The 18,720-nt window shown below is 41.4% G+C and overlaps 1 protein-coding gene across 3 annotated transcripts; it reads right to left on the reverse strand.

Annotated features, from left to right (window-relative positions):
• Positions 1-525: 525 nt before the first annotated feature.
• On the reverse strand, positions 526-12,526 carry LOC146666803 (troponin T, fast skeletal muscle isoforms-like). 3 transcript variants are annotated; one of them, XM_085414921.1, is made up of 12 exons: positions 12,386-12,526; positions 10,576-10,616; positions 9,732-10,324; positions 6,577-6,595; positions 6,396-6,441; positions 6,188-6,304; positions 5,649-5,726; positions 5,206-5,319; positions 5,023-5,135; positions 4,735-4,825; positions 2,459-2,499; positions 526-696 (listed from the first exon to the last, which is right to left on the reverse strand). In XM_085414921.1, exons 3-12 carry the CDS (start codon positions 9,793-9,795, stop codon positions 663-665), a joined length of 717 nt encoding a protein of 238 aa, XP_085271047.1. In that variant the 5' UTR covers positions 9,796-10,324; positions 10,576-10,616; positions 12,386-12,526; the 3' UTR covers positions 526-662. The 3 variants fall into 3 exon arrangements, with proteins under 3 accessions (XP_085271047.1, XP_085271045.1, XP_085271046.1); XM_085414919.1 differs by lacking the exons at positions 2,459-2,499; positions 10,576-10,616; positions 12,386-12,526 and adding an exon at positions 3,713-3,753 and having other exon boundaries at positions 9,732-9,810; XM_085414920.1 differs by lacking the exons at positions 2,459-2,499; positions 9,732-10,324; positions 10,576-10,616; positions 12,386-12,526 and adding exons at positions 3,713-3,753; positions 7,243-9,096.
• Between the last annotated feature and the right edge of the window lie 6,194 nt (positions 12,527-18,720).

Genomic DNA, 18,720 nt, shown 5'->3' on the forward strand with positions numbered 1-18,720 from the left:
ACTCATATCAGACTCATGTCACAACATTTACAGCCTCCTCCAGAGTAGCTGGACAGATTGACTGCGGTACATAACGGAATGTTCCTTGCATTAAATTCAACATTTAATATGCTTTCATAAGCTCCTATCTTAGATTAAAAATAAGATTTTTTTTTTATATAAGTAGTATTATATATAAACTAGTTTCCCTCCCTCAGTTACAAATGATAATGTGCATACTGATCACTTGCAAAACCTAAAATATTTGGAGACTCTGATAAAAGCAGGGCCTCTGTTTCCTGCCGGGTCATTTAACAGTGTTGAAGAAACGACTTTAAAATTACACATCTAAAAATACTGAACTTTATTGATTTACTAAAGAACAACAGATCTACAGACATGGCTTGAAGTGTCACACTTTATTTACAAAAATACTGAGAACCAAACAGTCGAGGGTGAGGAAGCGTGACGGCAACAAAGTTTAATGGTTTTTATTCCTACTGAAGAGCAGCTAAAGGCTCCTGGTTGCATGTTTCATAGTGTGGTTGGTTGGCTGCAGGGTAAACCTCAGCATTACAGGCTTCTTCTGAGCTAAGACCTTTGCCACAGCGTGCATTGCTTCATCAGGCATGTGTCCGAGATTATCCTGGTTTGGTTTCTGAGCATTGGCGGGCCGAGTTGATCTACTTTCTGCGGCGGGCGGCTCCCTTCTTGCTGCTGTAATGCGAAACGCAAAGAAATTGGACATATTTCAGAACTTTGAGCTGTTCTCACATTGTGCGATGCCGTCGATGCTGATTTGCAAATTTATACTCAAACTCAAACTTCAGAGAACAGCAGTGAACAGCTCAAAGACTCCTTGGTAGAAGTCAAGCACGAGGAGAGTGCAAAAACATGTTTTGCATCATCACATATGAAGCTGAGAGCATTTCACTAGCTGCAAGCATGTTTGTCCAAAATCTCTTGAGGAAACTGGCTGCTTAAAATAAAAATCTCTTCTCAGTTAAAGAAACGGATGGGTGTGTTTTTATCCAACCGTACAGATTTAGATTTTTGTTAAAATTTTGTGCAGCAATCATTCAAAAAAGTAACTGAAAATATTAAAATTATCTTTTTGAGATATGAAAAATATCTTAATTCAGAAAAAAACATGAAAATCCTCATAAATTGTTTAGGGTCTGTTTAGTGTATGTTTTGAGTGGGATTTTGGAAGCAGAAAAAACAACCCGGGAAATTCAGCTCGCATGCACAACTCATGCTGTACTTACCTGCATGGGCTTAATTAATCCAAAGGCACTACCTCAAATCCATCCCCTTTATTTTCGATCGTGTATGCACCGTTACAGTCGTGTTTGCTCTAATTAAGACCTGTGAGTCTGTGAGAAGCTCAGGCCTTAGACTGCTCGAAATGTCCAGACAGTTTTTTTTCTATACTTAATTCCCAAATATGGTCAACGTAGGCACGCAGCTCAGTCTGTAAGCACCAAAGCTCCGCCCACCTGCTGCCAGAAAGAAAGCGAATGCAACTGACATATCGTGAAAGGTTTCATGTGTCATGTTTGATGTCTTAGGGTGAGTACTTAATGTTCAGGGTAGAAGCGTGATGATGCAGCTGCACCCTTCTATTAAACACCTCTGCATTAAGTACTTGTGCTCGTTAGTCTGGCTGACCAACAGAGTCCAAACAACATGACAGCTGAGATGTTTTTGGCCTGTGTCTGGACCGGGATTGGAACTGAACCATCTGTGGCATGTTACTGAGGTGTTCTTGTGTTTACTGTATGATTATTACTGTTTGAGGGATAAAACTAGTAGTCTTCTATCTAAAATTCATCATAAGATGCATGCTTGATTTTCTAAGACCTTTTCATGTCATTTTATAATGTTAGTGATAAATTAAATGGTTAGGGTCAAGGCTAGGGTGTTATCACTGAAGGGTCTAAATCAGGGGTAGGCAACTCCAGGCCTCGAGTGCCGGTGTCCTGGAGGTTTTAGATGTGTCCATGATCCACCACAGCTGATTTAAAGGGCTAAATGACTCCTCAGCATTTCTTGAGGTTCTCCAGAGGTCTGGCAATGAACTAATCATTTGATTCAGGTGTGTTAACCCAGGGTGGGATCTAAAACCTGCAGGACACCGGCACTCGAGGCCTGGAGTTGCCTACCCCTGGTCTAAATTGACACGGAAAACAAATAATGCACTGTGATAACTCAGCTGTTATTCCTGCACACACAATAAAAGGCTGCTCTCTTAGACACTAAAATTTCCCTGCAGGGTGTCTAGTGTTTCATAGCTTGATGTACTCTGTCCCTATTAGTTTTCAGCCTTAAACCAACATGAACTGTCTCAGTGTGATGACAGTTATGTCTTTCCGAGGGGAGAGTTATCACATTATCACGTTATCATGTGGAATTAAATTAAGTTATACTTTGGGGGGGATTATTGGGTGCTGGCGAAGTCAGCAATGACAATACTCACTGCTTCTGCAACTCATCAATGCGAATCCTGTACGTGAGAACCTGGAAATGACACAGCAGCAGCTTTAACTTGCAGCAGGATACCTTTACCTCGGAGAACGACTCCTTCAGCTGAACGGGCTCAGTGGGCTGAAAGCTGCGGGCCAAAGCATCATGGGAAACCAAGGCAGCGCCGTGCATAAGAATCTTTTTGTTACCCAGAGTTTCTTCTGTCCTGTGATGTCACCAAATTAAGCACGTCTGCTGTGGTTTCCCACAAAGGAGCACAAACATTTAATTCCCCTTTAGCTCAGCTGTGAAACCTCACCAAACCCTGACTTACCTTTATGCTCGCTCAAACACATAGCTGAGGCTGTGTGATGTAAAACTGAGCATCACAGTCACTCAGCACCACCTTTACAGACACTTCAGATTATTCATCTGCTTGCAAACAGAGAGTTTGAGTCCAAAACTGGCACCGTGTTCATCCAGTTTCTCTTTGTTTCACCAACGTACAAGCAACTGTGGCTTACGACAAATATTGGAGTTTTACTAATTTAAAAGTGCGGTTGCAGTTCTCTGCAATGCATCCATTTAACATTAAATGCATGACATTAGATGTATATTTTACTATAATGCACAAATACTTCTACACGATCTGGAGTTGAACAACCAAACTTGGTATAGAGGCGCTTCTTGGGCCTATAAAGACTCTTGCCAAGCATCTAAACGACATCTACCACCCCTACCTTTTTCTTTATTTTTCTCAGTAAAATATCTTATTTTTCTTTGCAGTTGTCACCTGCAAAACAGGTCAAACAGTACAGTAGCATAGTCATGTAGTAGTTATAATAATATAAACAGAGAGCTCTTGTGCTAATATAGAGGCTATAAATAGATTTATATATAGATATTATATACAGGTAAGCCCATTTTTTAAAGTATATGCAGGCAGGACCTCTGTCCACATTTAAACTCACTGAATATAAAATCAGTTCCAGTCATTTTAAGACTGGTTCTCTGAGATCCTTGTTTTAAAAAAAAAAATCCTGGCAAAAAGTTAAAACCCCCACTCTTATTCATAAGAGGTTCCTGGAATCCCATGAGCACGTGTCACCTTTTGGAAACAAACTCCTCCGTCCTCTTTTGTCTTTCTGGCTTTTTAATCAGGTGGTGTGTTGTTTCCTATGTCAGCCAGCGGGGGCGCTCTGCTCTGACTTTCCCCGTGCTAACATGCAGGGAGCCGGCATGACTGCTGCTCAGCTGCACTACTTACAATTTACTGAGCTCCTCGATTCTCTTACGCAGGGTAGTAACCTGGAGGAAATCAAGAGTATATCGAGGGTTCAAATCCCGAGGTGACCTTGGGATGCCAACCTCATCAACCAAAACCAAACTACAACAAACCTGGCACGTCTGAAGCACCGAGTCATTTGTGCTCTTAACTTTAGACTATTTATCTATATTATTAAATGGTCAAATTTAATTTAATCAAGATAATTTGAGGTAAAGTAAAAGTCTGTAAATAAACATAATGTTTAACAACAATCAAGTAGATAAAAGTTCAACAAAAGCAAATTTGTGTCCTCTGTAGCTGAATGTTTATTATATACTAATTATTAATTTGCATGTAACCAATGATTAATTATTGTATGTAAAAAATTAATAATTCATTATATACAATAATTGATAATATAATTTGTTGCATAAATGATTACTTACATATATGATTTCTTAAGTCATAAAAAATATTAGGTGTCCCACAAATCTTTGGATTTAGTGAACTATAAAAAAATCAAGAGAATCAAGTAAATAAGAACAAACTAGTAGTGAAAGAAATCCCACCTTCTGGTTTTTATGAAATTGTAATGAAATATTTTCAATGTAAAATGTCCTAAAAACCTTAAATTTTTTAAAAACATAATCATATTTTAGCATTCAGTTCAAAACATGTTTAGATTAATGTCAGGATAAACTCATCAACTTATTATGGGAATAAACCAAAAAAATGTGATAAAATATATGGAAAGATAACTTTTTGTCTCATATAAAAGGGAAAACCCAGAAAATGAAATAACACATTTTAAACTGAAATCAAAGAAAAGCAGGAAAATAGTTTTATGGTATTTAAATAAGTATTAAATAATTCAAATGAAAGAAATGTAAAATATTATGCTTTTCTCATCCCACTGACCTCTCTCAAACCCGTCTTATTGTTCTTGTCTAAATGCATGAAATTGGCTGAGAAGTTCTCAGTCAGAGACGCCATCGTGGGCGCTCACGAGGACGCCGTCTCACCTCGTACTTCTGCCTCTTCAGTCTCTCCGTGTGGTCGAACTTCTCAGACTCCAGCTGGGTCATCCAGTCATGCAGCTCTTTGATCTTTTCCCTGCAGCAAACACAAGAACACAAATAAACCAAGCAGTTCTTCTGACAGGTGGATTTTGCTTCTGGCACATTCAGTTCCTTGTCTTTACTTTGTTGAGGTTTTTCACCATTTTCTAGGACATTTCTAAGACGTTCAAACTATTTTACACAGGCGTAAAAGTCTAAGGTTATAGTTTTAGTTTCACAGCCGAGTCGTACTTCAGCTTATCCTCGTTCAGATGGTCGATGTTCAGCTGCTTGCGCCTGGCGGCCAGGATCTTCTTCTTCTTCTCCCTCTCAGTCTCTTTCTTTCCTCCTCTCTTCTGGTCAGCCTGTTTGGACAGATGCAGGTCAACAGCTGATCCCATAGACACGTGTGTGTCTGTCTGCATGTATACTGACTCTCTGCAGGTGACTGCTGTACTGGGAGCCCATGCTGGACAGAGCTGACTTCTTCTTGGCATCATCATCTGCCTTCTTCTTGGCATCAGCCTCCTCTCTGATCCGCCTCTCCTCCTGATTTGACAAAAAATACCTCAGAGTGAGACCTCTGCATCCACCACCCGCTCTCTGATCGTCCCTGGTAACCACCAATTTGAACAGAGTACTTACAACATCGGGTCCGAGGACTAACATTAGCTGCACTTATTCATCCTGAACCTGGAAAAACTGGCTTTAAATACTTTGCTGCCTACAAATGGAAGTCACAAGAAACTCCAACTACGTTCGCTCTTTTCAAGGGAACATTTTAAAAGGTTATGTTTATATATCTGCACCAAGACATTTTGTCTTTGCTCCATATATTCATATAGCAGTCACATTTTCATAGTTTGAAAATAACACACCTCACGTCTGGCCTGGCGCTCCTTTTCCTTCTCAGCGCGGACCCTCTGCTGCTCGGCCCTCTCGGCACGACGCTTCTCCTGTGGGACAGGAGCAAACGTTGGGTTAGAAAACAAAGATAACTCACACACCACACAGTGAGTGTCCTTGTTTTTGCTTTGTATCTCTACTAAGATAATTGAAAGATTTTTTTAATTACAAAAATGTAAAAATTAAAAATATAGTGTTTTATTGTTCCCATGATATTTTTTAGTGTTTTTATTGTTGATGTTTTGTCTTTTCTCCATTTGATTTGTGTCATTATCAGCTTGTCTGTGAGCCAAATTTTATTTAATAAAATGAATCACATTGAGAAGACATGCAGAGCCAGCAGAGCTCAGCCTTTAGAAGCCATTCCTTGGCCAGAAATGAGAGCCAGTCACCAACTGCAAAAGGCAGGAAGTATTTCCTGTGTGGATGAATTATTGTGGAAGGCTTTTTGCAATTTTCCAGTTCCATGGAAATATGAACAGATAAAACTACCCATTAGCTAAATACTTACAATCCTCTCCTTGAGGGCGATCAGCTCCTCCTCCTCCTTCTTCCTGTGCTCAAAGTGAGCATCGATCAGGGCCTGCAGCTCAATCAGATCCTTGTTCTGACGTTTCTTCTGGATGTCCTGTGGGGCGGATCAACAGAAGCAGTATTCAGCTGTGCAAAGAAACACCCGGAAATGAACAAAATCTCTTCTACACTGCAGGCGGACTTACATCAAAGTCCACTTTCTCACCGTCTGGGATTTTTGGGGCGGTGGGCCTGCAAGAGAGCGTGGGGGTTTTGAGTGTACTGGCACACTAATTGGAACCTTTCTTTGTCTTTTTTGCCCAAATAACTCCGATTTAAATGTCTACAGGAATCATTTCAAGTCAGACTACATAAGAAGGAACTTACTTGAACTTTGGCTTCTCCTCTGCAGGTTAAGAAGTGAAGAGGGGATGAGTGAATTTCACCAGATTAGAAAGAAAACAGATTATTTCAGTAAACCCAAGCATTACTCAGTGTGGCTTTGGATCAAGGTGACAGATTAGACAGTTTAAAAGGATAGGCTATTCACTTTTTAAGTTAGGGTTAGAACAACAGTCAAATAAGAGCAAACATGTATTGCAAACAGTTTAAACAGGTGTGCAGTTAAAGTAAACCTGAATTGTTAACGTTGGTCTTTGGTTTCACACTGATACAGAGAATATGTCTTTTTTTGTTTTTGGCTTGACCCCAAGCAAAACATTTCGCTGTTTCCTTCATTTATCTGAACCCAGATTCTGGCGGCTTCATGCCATGCAGATGACAAGTGGCATAGCAAGAGTGTGGGGTTGCTGTGCAGTGAAGCACGTGTTAGCATTTCATATTCATTCACCCTTCCTTCTCCACTAGTGGTTCCAAATTTTTCACCTTCATATTTGGATGCCAATTAGGGCCAGCGCTCCTGGATTCACACAGACAGGTAAAATTTGGACAGACAGCAGGCGTTCCCTGAGTACAGATGTCAGACCTGGACACTGTAGTCCTTCCCAAAACCAGAATGACAGATTTAAGATTGAAGTTTTTAAATCTACATACCTTCCTCTTCAGTGGGGTCTGCATGCAGCAGGCATCCAAAACAAAAAGCAGAACAGAACAGCATTAGCGGGAAGCCTGGGAGCTGCAAACTGTACAGAGTCTAACTAAGGCACACAGCTGATCTACTCAAGCTTAGCATGTTTAAAAAAAATAAAGAAACTGGTTACCACAATCAACTGATTAAGAAAGCCAGCTGCTTATAAGGGCAAAGTTTTACCTTTACTTCGATAACTAAGATGGTAAAACAGTAGTTCAATTTGTACTGAATCACATTTATGTATAATATTTTTCATGTTAGCTTTAAATTACAAAAGAAAACAAACAAACTGTTTACTAAAGTTATAGAAGGGAATAAGCTGTCAAAAAATCCAAACTTATTCATATTTCTACTGAAGGGGTTGAGATAAATACATCCCTTAAATATTAATTGATCATTTATGATTGGCTGCACCAAGTCCTTGTTTTTATCGAGGTCTCAGCTACACCTTACCCTGCATTCACCCTTTTCACCATAGAGGCTGGACTGAGAAGATATAGGGATATGTACGTAGTTTTAAAACAAATTAGCATGTTTTATTTTTGGCATGTTTTGGCATATTTTTTGCATGTTACATGATTGAGCAGAATACAAGATTAAGAGGAAGATGAAAAATGAGTCTATTTTTTAAAATCTTTTTTTCCTCCTATTAGCACTAAGGGTTGTCTTCCCACAGGGAGCAATCAGATGTAGCCTATCCTGCAGGTATGGTACCAATTTTATCCAATTTTTAAATCCTATCAAAGAGAGTAATTGGTTGCATGTTGTGCAGTAGTAAACACAGGGTTGAAATAAAAAAAAATCTATTTTCTATTTTTCTATTGGTTGTCTTAGATTTTTCAACTCTCAAATGATTTTGTGGTAATATTTTAGCATACAGTGAGCTAGGCTAGTGGAAAAGCCACCTAGCAAGAACTGTAAAATTATTTGTTACTAAAGAAGCAGATGCAAATTTAATGGTGTTTAGAAAGATAACTCCAAAAACATGTCCCAGCTTCTCAAAGATAACATTTTTAGAATGGAGAGCTAATGGAAAGTTAAAGTATTAGCACAACTCTATTAGCTATAGCTGAAGGAGTGAGCTTATTAGCATGTTTTCACTTTCTGACCATAGTAGTTCAAACATAGCATTTTCAGCTTCTGCATGAACTCATGAACTCATTCTCTGAATTCATGTGGAGGTAAAAGAAAGGTAGTGTTAGCTTAACATTAGCAGACATGGAGAAGGTATAGACCAATCTCACAGCAAAATGTTCAGTGCTAAGTGTTCAGGATACAAACATGTTGTGTGTTTACAATACAGGGTGTATAACTGTGGACATTTTTTGTGGGAAAAGAAGTTGGGAAAAGGCTAAGTCTGTCTAAAATTAACCAAATGCTTTTAGTTTGCAAACATTGAAAGAGCATAGAAAAAAGTGCGGGTGTGAATGGGTGAAGAGGCAAGTTGTGTAAAGTGCTTTGAGTGCTCAGATAGAGCTATATAAGAAGCAGACCATTTACCTTTTACCATAACCAAAGGGTGATTGAACATAAACTAGAAATGACAGTAAAGTCAAATATAAATAAACTCAAGAGGTTGAATGTCATGTCAACTTTCACTGAAAGACTTTAGGGGCTTTTCAACAATCATGTCTTGTGGAGTTACATGTATACGAACATAATTACATGTTTAAAGCCTTTATTGTGACACTCATGGGGACCAGCATTGCTCCTGCTCATTTTGCAGTGAGACTGGGCTGCACATCAGGGTTAGTTATATCGAACTAACTGGCTGTAGCTGCCGGAGCGCATGTGACGCCTGGGAAAGGATCCAATACCCTCTTCCCCCCTTCATGCCACATACCTTCAGGCTCAGCCTCAGGTTCTGGTTCTGGTTCTGGTTCTGGTTCTACCACTGGTTCTGGTTCTGGCTCTGGCTGTGGTTCTGGCTCTGGCTCAGGGGCCACCTCAGGGGCCACCTCTACCTCCACTACTACCTCCTCTTCTACAGCTACACAACATGCAGCGAGTCAAAAGGGGAGAGGAAGGGCAGTGAGAGGGTTAATGGAAGCAGGAGAAATGGAAGAGGGGAGGAGGCGGTCAGTGGATGAAAGGAGGAGATGTGAGATATGAGATATGAGGAGGTTCGTGGTGAGGCAGTTCAAACGAACTGTCACCGGATGATGCTAAAGCAGGTGAGACCGCAAGCAGTTACAGGAAAGAAAAGGTCAGTCACTCATTGATGAAATGTGATCGATTCCTGGAAATACCTGCACTGCAATTGGATGCAGTCAAAGACAAAAGAGAGATTCTAACCTGTCGCCAACCAACTTTGTTTACAACCTGTGTCTTCACTTATCTCAGGTTATGTTAGAGTTAACTAGCATGCCACAAAAACCTGTTCAGGGACGACTAACAAATTAGTATCAGTGACGTGAGACTTATCATCCGGAGTCTGGAGGTTGTGTCTTACCATCGTATTCTTCACGTCCGTCCGAGAAAGAGAGGAGCAGAAGAACATTATCAAAAGATCCCATATGTACCCATTTTTGACAGAATACAAAAGCAAAATGTGGGTACACTGGGGATCCATGCTAAGCATACACAAAACAGTCCTCATGAGCTGATTGGAGCAAAACTTCCAAGTTGTTTTCAAAGTGTGTTCAGCTCAGGAGGACTGCACATTTGCAGATTGTCATGCAGAGCTGCAGGACTCTCTGCCAACAGGACTGCGCCGCTTTATGCGATTTATGTTTCTAAAAGTTTATATTTTAATCTCACAAAGCATAAAAGGCACTGTCCTGTTGTCAGTGCTGGTGTGGTCATTTGCTTGAAGGAGAGAGAGCATTATTGCACAACTTGAATCTGGAGGAGTCAAGCCAAACCTGCAATTTGTCCAGTTCAAATAACTCTCTACAGGGGATGGAAAGTCAGTTAGACAAGATTCAGAAGTAATCCTGGGCCTTTAGCATGGAACTCCCGACTGTACCTGGACCTAATTTTAGGAGTGGATCATTTTTTTAGATATATAATCAGGAGTGGTGGTGCTACTTACCCTCGACCCCACTGCAAGACAGAACACAAAGGAATGCTTAGAATTGTTGCAGCTCATCAAAATCAAACATGAAAATTTGTGGTTTACAGTGAAAACGGCTATTTGACTAAATCATCTTAGCTCAGGATCTTCTTTATTAGTGTTGTCCAGCAATTTAAGATTCTAGCTCACAAAAAGGCCTTAAGTCAAACGTTTTTTGGCCAATCTACTGCTAGAAGATTAAAATCTTAGAATTTGTGAATAAAAATGTGGGTTGACTTACACTTCCTCTGTGTCGGACATGATGACAGTGGACTTTGCAACCTGAAATCAGAAGAGAAAACAGAAACTTTAAGTGTGTGTAAGAAGCGACTGCCCAGCCTGCATGTATTTATAACTCAGGATTAAGTTGCAGATGTCTTAAATATGTCTCAGTGGCTCCACCCAGACCATACCTCACCCTGCCTGCCTGCACAGTTTTCTCCAACACCTCCACAAAATAATAATATAGAAATCTTTGAGTAGAATTATTTAGAAATGATTGTCAATAAAATTTATCTTGCATGTTGCATTAAAGGCATTCCTAAGATCTGTCGCTTCCAAATCTTCTTCAGTTTATAATTAGACTGTCGACTGAAATTTGAGCCTCAGGGCTGAATTTGCTTCTCTCATGATAAGTGAGAAGGAAGCCAAACATAGATTTATGCAAATAGTCTTTTTTCCAGCTGCTCAGAGGATAGATGTTGGGCTGCTGTCGGGTGAAAAAAAGAAACCTTAAAGAAACTTAAATCTTTTCCATCACCATGTGTCAAAGAATAAAGGATGCTGCCACTCTACAGTCATCAACAGTATCCTGATCCTGCTGGAAAATCCCGGTTTGGATCTAAGATCTAATCAAAAGCCTGCAATGATAAACACACATGACCTGGATTTATGCATGATTTAATTTCCCAGTGATTAGATTTCGGATTAGTTGCCCATTGGCCTCACTAGCGTGAGACCACCATGAAGGCGTCCGACATCACAGCTATTTCCAAGAGACAGCTGCACAGGTCCCACAGATCCAGTTTCAGTGCACCCACTGTTAAATATTGGGTTCCTTCTCCTGGACCACAACCCATCATTCCACCTTCATTTCCTTATCAGGCTCTCCTCTCACATGGTTCCTTCAATCATCCTTCTGAGGATCCCTATCACCTGGGGGAACTTTGCTCAAGAATTAAAATAAACCCAGGAAGGCCGCCTTGAAGGTCTAATTCCCAAATGTCATAAATTCCAAGCTCGGTGTAATGACAAAATGACGATTCCTTTACATCCACTCGTGAGCCCCTCGGCTCCTGTTCGAGATGATAAACTGTTTATCCTCAAGCTATGTGAGGTTCAGTTTGAGAACATGCCACGCCCTTTCACAGCTTCACCAAAATGTAACGTAAATAAGAGAAAATCTGCAATCCAGAAAAGATCTGAGGTCAAATACCAAAAACAACAACGGGATTAGTCGCCGCAGTTCTCGTGGTGTTATATAACTCGTTAGTGTCACCTTCTGTCTCCTGAAGCGGAAAGCTGCTTCAGAGGCTTTAAGCTAACTGTAAATCCCAAAGGCATGAACCCCCACTGGGTCACTGGACTCAAACCAAACAGCAACAGGAACAACAACAAAGTCCAGCTGCTTGTCTGGTGAGAACCTAGAGAACTTTCAAATGTCTGAAACATCAGCTGAGGATTTTAGATAGATTACAAACTTGCTAAAAAGTAATCCAAAGGCTGAGCTTCTTTTGGGTGCTCACAGATACAGAAAGGCACTAAACACAAGTTGTTTACCAAGGTTTCAGGCACTCAGCACCGTCAAACACTGGACTTCATTAACAGGGTTCAAACACAGAAGAGGGAGGCCTTTTTTACTCCGAGATCCACTATTAATTGTTTCCTTCTCACACCTGCCCTCAGCAGCAGCCTCTGCTACTCATGGCAGTGATTTTAGCACATGTGGACTCAACTGTCCTGAGGCTGGGTGATGTTTGGGGGACATTAGGCCTAAACCTGAGCTTCCTCGCTACCATTCACACTCTCATTCACTCCCCTTACTTCCTTACCTCAGAAAAGCTGAAAGAAACGAGCTCCTGCTGGCCAAGACAGGCTGTAAGGTTCTGCAAACTTACCACGCTGATTATGTCCTTCTGTTATAGTGATACTCGATCCGCTCGGCCTCCCTATTGGCCAAAGAATGAGCTCAGAGGCGAGGCCGTCCACCGTGGCAGAACATGGTCCACGCCTTTGCTGCCCCCACCTCCTTCCTCTGGCACTCAATAAGGAGATGGATGGGTCGAGTGCTAAGGAGGGAGGCTCAAGTTTGGAGAAGGGGACAGCCAAAATGACCCCAGGATGCTATTCTGGGGCTGCTGCATTAGGCAAGCAAATTTCATCTGAGAGCAAGAGATGTTGGACGTCAGGGAAGCGAGGCAGGTGGTGTTTCTGATCCTCCCACAGAAGTCTGGGACACATAAACATAATGTACAGCATACTTGTGCGAGCATGAGAAGCTGAGAGATTTGTCAGTTCAAGCTGTAAATCCAACATGTTGAACCACCTCTTGTTTTGAGGCTTTGATTCGCTGGTTTAAAAGAATCAATCTGACGGACAAATATAGTCCTGCTAAACAGTGGCTCTGATTCAGATCGTTTTTCTGACTGCAGTAGCCCAGAATGCAAAAGCAAATACTAGATGGAAATGTTTTGCCATCACTAGTGCATGGAAGTATAGTTAAATTTAATGATATAAATATTTAAATTACTACTTAATTAAATGCGACTTATGTGCTGAACTTGTGTGTCTCGCTTAGTTATGTAATTTATTCTGGGTCAGGGCTTCTGTGTTTCTGTGGGACCTTTGAGTTAAGCGACATTAAATTATAGATGAGTGAGAGCTGCATTCTTATATCCTCCAGAAATCATCTCCAGTCTGAACTGTGATGACTGTCTTTCCATTCAGCTGTGAAGTCTAAATAAGCTGCTGCAGGAACCCTTCAGTAAAGTCTCCACTAGTATATGGTCACACAGATACTGACAGAGCCTGCAATTTCCTCCAGGGGGTGCTACAGTAACAAAATTAAGGACACAGAGAGAAGTCTTGGTTACCTGCGTATGTGGGAGGTTCAAACCATCAGTATCACGAAAACACAAACAGATGAAACTTCATCAAGGATTTTATCTTTGATTTTGTTGATGCAGAGTTACAATTTACCTGACCTCCCTGCTGGGTAGAAACAAATGTAATTAATGACAAATATGATTAAATGCTTTTTTATATTAGCTTTAAAAACACACAATTACAAAATCCTTGTAGGATAAAATGTACATATTGCATACACATCCCAACCTTATGATGCATGACTGTAAAACAAGTAGAAGATGTAAAAGGTATTTATGTTAAATTTAACTAAAGCTCTTAACAGAAGAAAACTAACCACCCTGGCTTCATGTTGGAAACATTTATGTACTGTTTTTAAGTGATCTCAGCTGAAGTCAAAAATCAGGGCTGGGCTGTAATTTCATGTAATACAAATTTGTAACACAAGATGGCGAAACAAGTCAATCTAACATTTATTGCCCAGGTAAGTCACTGAGAATTCATTCATTCTTCCTAAAACAGCAGCAGCACACATCAGGAAACATTTCAACACACCAGTGTGGTAAAACAGCGCCCCCGTTGGTGACATGTTTAGAGTTATATTTGTGGAGGGCAGTTAAATTAAATACCTTTAAGAAAATGGCAGCTTATTAGAGAAACATTATTGATGAGTGTAGAAACAGAGATATTGATCTATCTATCCATATATATATATATATATATATATATATATATATATATATATATATATATATATATATATATATATATATATATATATATATAAATTCCCCACTCGCCCCTGTGGGCGGTTAATCCTTGAAGCTCGGGTCCACTACCAGAGGCCTGCGCAGTATCTTAGCTGTTCCTAGGACTGCGCTCTTCTGGACAGAGATCTCCGATGTTGTTCTCGGGATCTGCTGGAGCCATTCGCCTAGCTTTGGAGTCACTGCACCTAGTGCTCCGATTACCACTGGGACCACCGTCACCTTCACCCTCCACATCTTCTTGAGCTCTTCTCTGAGCCCTTGGTATTTCTCGAGCTTCTCGTGTTCCTTATTTCTAATGTTGCTGTTATTCGGAACTGCTACATCGATCACTACGGCCGTCTTCTTCTGTTTGTCTACCACCACTATGTCCGGTTGGTTAGCCACCACCATTTTGTCCGTCTGTATCTGGAAGTCCCACAGGATCTTAGCTCGGTCATTCTCCACCACCCTTGGGGGCATCTCCCATTTTGACCTCGGGACTTCCAGGTTATACTCGGCACAGATGTTACTGTACACTATGCCGGCCACTTGGTTATGGCGTTCTATGTATGCCTTGCCTGCTAGCATCTTGCACCCTGCTGTTATGTGCTGGATTGTCTCTGGAGCATCTTTACACAGCACCTGGGGTCTTGCCTGGTGTGATAGACCCCAGCCTCTATGGATCTTGTGCTCAGAGCTTGTTCCTGTGCTGCCATGATTAGTGCTTCCGTGCTGTCTTTCAGTCCAGCTTTGTCCAGCCACTGGTAGGATTTCTGGATATCAGCCACCTTCTCTATCTGCCGGTGGTACATACCGTGCAGGGCCTGTCCTTCCATGATGGTTCCTCAACTTCCTCCTCTTTCTTGGGTTTCTTCTGCCTGAGGTATTCACTGAGCACGCTGTCAGTTGGGGCCATCTTCGTGATGTATTTTTGGATGTTTTTTGTCTCATCCTGGGCTGTGGTGCTGACACTCACCAGTCCCCGGCCTCCTTCCTTCCGCTTAGCGTACAGCCTCAGGGTGCTGGACTTGGGGTGAAATCCTCCATGCATGGTAAGGAGCTTTCTTGTCTTGATGTCAGTGGCTTCTATCTCCTCCTTTGGCCAGCCTATTACCCCAGCAGGGTACCTGATCACGGGCAGGGCGTAGGTGTTGATGGCCCGGATCTTGTTCTTAGCGTTCAGCTGACTCCTCAGGACTTGCCTGACCCTCTGCAGGTACTTGGTGGTTGCAGCTTTCCTAGCGGCCTCTTCATGGTTCCCATTCGCCTGCAGGATCCCCAGGTACTTGTAACTGTCCTCTATGTCTGCAATGTTGATTGCTGGTAGTTCGATCCTCTCAGTTCTGACTACCTTCCCTCTCTGTCTTACCATCCGACTACATTTCTCCAGTCCGAACAACATTCCAATGTCATTGCTGTATAGCCTGGTGGTGTGGATCAGTGAATCGATGTCTCATTCACTCTTGGCATACAGCTTGATGTCATCCATGTACAGGAGGTGGCTGACAACTGCTCCGTTCCATAGTCGGTATCCGTAGCCATTCTTGTTAATGATCTCACTGAGGGGGTTAAGGCCAATGCAGAACAGCAGTGGGGACAGAGCATCTCCTTGGTAGATCCCGCACTTGATGGTGACTTTGCTATGGGCTTGAGGTTGGCCTCCAGTGTTGTCCGCCACATCCCCATTGAGTTCCTGATGAAGGCTCTCAGGGTCCTGTTGATCTTATATAGTTCTAGGCATTCCAGGATCCAGGTGTGGGGCATTGAGTCATAGGCCTTCTTGTAATCAATCCAGGCAGTGCACAGGTTGGTCAGTCTGGTCTTGCAGTCTCAGCTGACTGCTCGGTCTACCAGTAGCTGGTGTTTTGCGCCTCTGATATTCTTGCCCGTACCTTTCTGTGCCCTGCTCATGTATTGACCCATGTGCATGTTCATCTTAGCCGCTATGATGCCTGACAGGAGCTTCCACGTGGTGCTGAGGCAGGTTATTGGTCGGTAGTTGGAGGGGACCGGTCCCTTCTATAAGTTTTTCTGTAAGTTTTTCTTCGAGTGCCTGAATATTAATGTTTCTTAGCTAATAATAATTATAATGCATCAGGCTGTTTTTAGTGTCACTTTATTAGGCTCACTTATAAATGTGAACAGCCCAAAACTTTTGCATTATCCATTACATAAAACTCAGAACTAGGCATCAGTTATGTTACACATTTGTGCAGTTATATATGATCTTGGTTTTATATATATATATATATATAAAAAAACACCCAGCACGCCCCTGCGGGTGGTTTATCCTTCAAGCTCAGGTCCTCTACCAGAGGCCTGGGAGCTTGAGGGTCCTGCGCATATATATATATACTAGAGCTGGGCGATATAAGATTTTTTTGATATCACGATATGTTTTTTTCATTTCAGGCGATAACGATATATATCACGATATAAGCCAAATAACTATATTTGTAAGATTTAAATGTGCCGTTGCTCACAAGTAAAATGTGAAATAATCAGCAGCTTGTTTTGATTTAAATATTTATTTCCCATAATAAGTTCAACAGGGTAGATGTACTTAAGGAACATGAGACTTTTTCAGATAAATAAATACAAATATTGCAAACTACACAAAAGGCAGCCGCTAAAGCCTTTAAATTTCAAAATAGAACAAACGAAACAGACTAAATAGTCAATTCCACTTAGAAACAAAATATTAATTCTAAAAATAAATCTTTGTTTTACAGAAGAACAGACAAAACTGACTAACTTTTGTCAATATCAAATAAACTGAGAACTAAAAGGAAATTCTCAATCTCTCCTTGTTGTATAGCTTAGCTTTTCAAACAGTTTTAACAGTTACTTTAGTCTGACAAAAGCCGAATGACGAATTAGCGCTTTCAGTCAGGGATTGAGCATGCACTGGTTTATTGTATTTCCAGACTTGCTTTCGGCACAATTTACAGTGCGCGCTACTCTGTTTTTTGTCGGACTTGAAACAGCCGAAATACCTTCACACTACGGAACTTCTATGGCTCTTCCGTTCGACAATCTCTCCGGCATTGGAACCATCATCGGTTTTCTCTTCGGTAACCTTCGGTCACGCTCTCGGTTGATTTTTCTGTAGTCGGCACACTCATTTCCTCCATTACCCGGGCGGCACGGCGGCTGGCTGCTTCCCAAACAAACACACGTGCGGCTTGGCACTTGTGCTGTACGTAACAAGTCACGTGACGTGACGCTGCGGTTGTGATTGGTTCGGCTCTGCGCTACTTCATTTGGATTGGCTGTTCTTCTTTTTTTTTTAAGAGGACAAGAGAGATGAGGCCTATCGCAATAGTTGAACTTTTCTATCGAGAAAAAGTTATTTCGCAATACATATCGTTATCGTTCTATCGCCCAGCTCTAATATATACACACACACACACACACATATATATATATATATATATATATATATATATATATATATATATACATATATATACATATATATATATAATAAAGGAAGTAAATGAAATATTTAAACCAAACCACTGACTCAAATGACCTGGGTCCACATTACAGCCTCATTTATGGATTGGATGATTGAGGTTTGAGCCTTTGTGGTTGTGTCGGTCACTCTGGCACCAGCACCATGCCCAAACTGTTCATTGGATTCAAATTCAGGGGAGAGTCTTTGATAAAAAACTTCTTTGTGTGGGTGGGCGTTGGAGGACAGAGGACAGAGAAACAGCAAATAGCATAGTGTTCTTCACTACTTCTCCTCACTTGGACCCTGAGGTCAACTCTCATAGGCAGAACCTAGACTTCTTGCTAAACATTCCTCGACATTTTCAGTGCACATGTTGCTGACACTATAAGTGCAAGTAGTCTGACTGTAAAGGGCAATCATGGCAGTCCTCCTGGCAGCTCTGTGAGACCGGAGATTGACTGTTGGTTTCCATATTGTTCAGGTAAGGAGCTATCAGTCATATAGTATAAAACTCGTCATCCAAAGTTATCGGTTAGAAAAAACATGAATGGTTTTTGGTCACTGCCACATTCTCTACACAGCACTTAATATAGAAGAGGACAGACTGAGTGAAGGTCTCTAGGTCCTGCTTTTTAAAGATGGACCAGTCCAAGTAAATTCAGGAACTAATGAGAAAAAAATAAATTAAATCTCTCTCTCTCTGAAAAAGGTTATAAAGCCATTTCTAAAGCTGTGGGAGTCCAGTGAACCACAATGAGAGCCATTATCCACAAATGGCAAAAACAGAACAGAGCTTAAACTTACCAGGAGTGGCCGCCAAACCAAAATTACCTCAAGAGCATAGCGACGACTCATCTAAGAAGTCATTAAAGAAAAAAAAAAAAAACAGAACAGCATCCGAAGAACTGCAGGCCTCACTTGCCTCAGTCAAGGTCATTGTTCATGACTCCACCATAAGAAAGAGATTGGGTCAAAATGGCAGGAGCAGGAGTTCAGCGAGCTGGAGGGGCTCGTGCTGCCCGAGCAGGAGCCCAGCGAGCCGGAGGAGCTCAGCGAGCTGCAGGAGCCCAGTGAGCTGGAGGGGCCCGTGCTG

Source organism: Rhamphochromis longiceps, linkage group LG7, assembly GCF_057381845.1.
Source record: "Rhamphochromis longiceps isolate RC_006_pf linkage group LG7, R_longiceps_female_GT1.1, whole genome shotgun sequence".
Taxonomy (NCBI): domain Eukaryota; kingdom Metazoa; phylum Chordata; class Actinopteri; order Cichliformes; family Cichlidae; genus Rhamphochromis; species Rhamphochromis longiceps.

Bases quoted from the DNA above. Each gene is read 5' to 3' on its own strand.
- LOC146666803 (XM_085414921.1), bottom strand. From the start codon at position 9,795: ATGGGATCTTTTGATAATGTTCTTCTGCTCCTCTCTTTCTCGGACGGA. The intron at 6,305-6,395 runs GTAAGTCCGCCT...TCCGCCCCACAG, and splicing joins GTGAGAAAGTGGACTTTGAT to GACATCCAGAAGAAACGTCA. The intron at 2,500-4,734 runs GTGAGACGGCGT...TGTCATTTCCAG, and splicing joins TGAAGAGGCAGAAGTACGAG to GTTCTCACGTACAGGATTCG.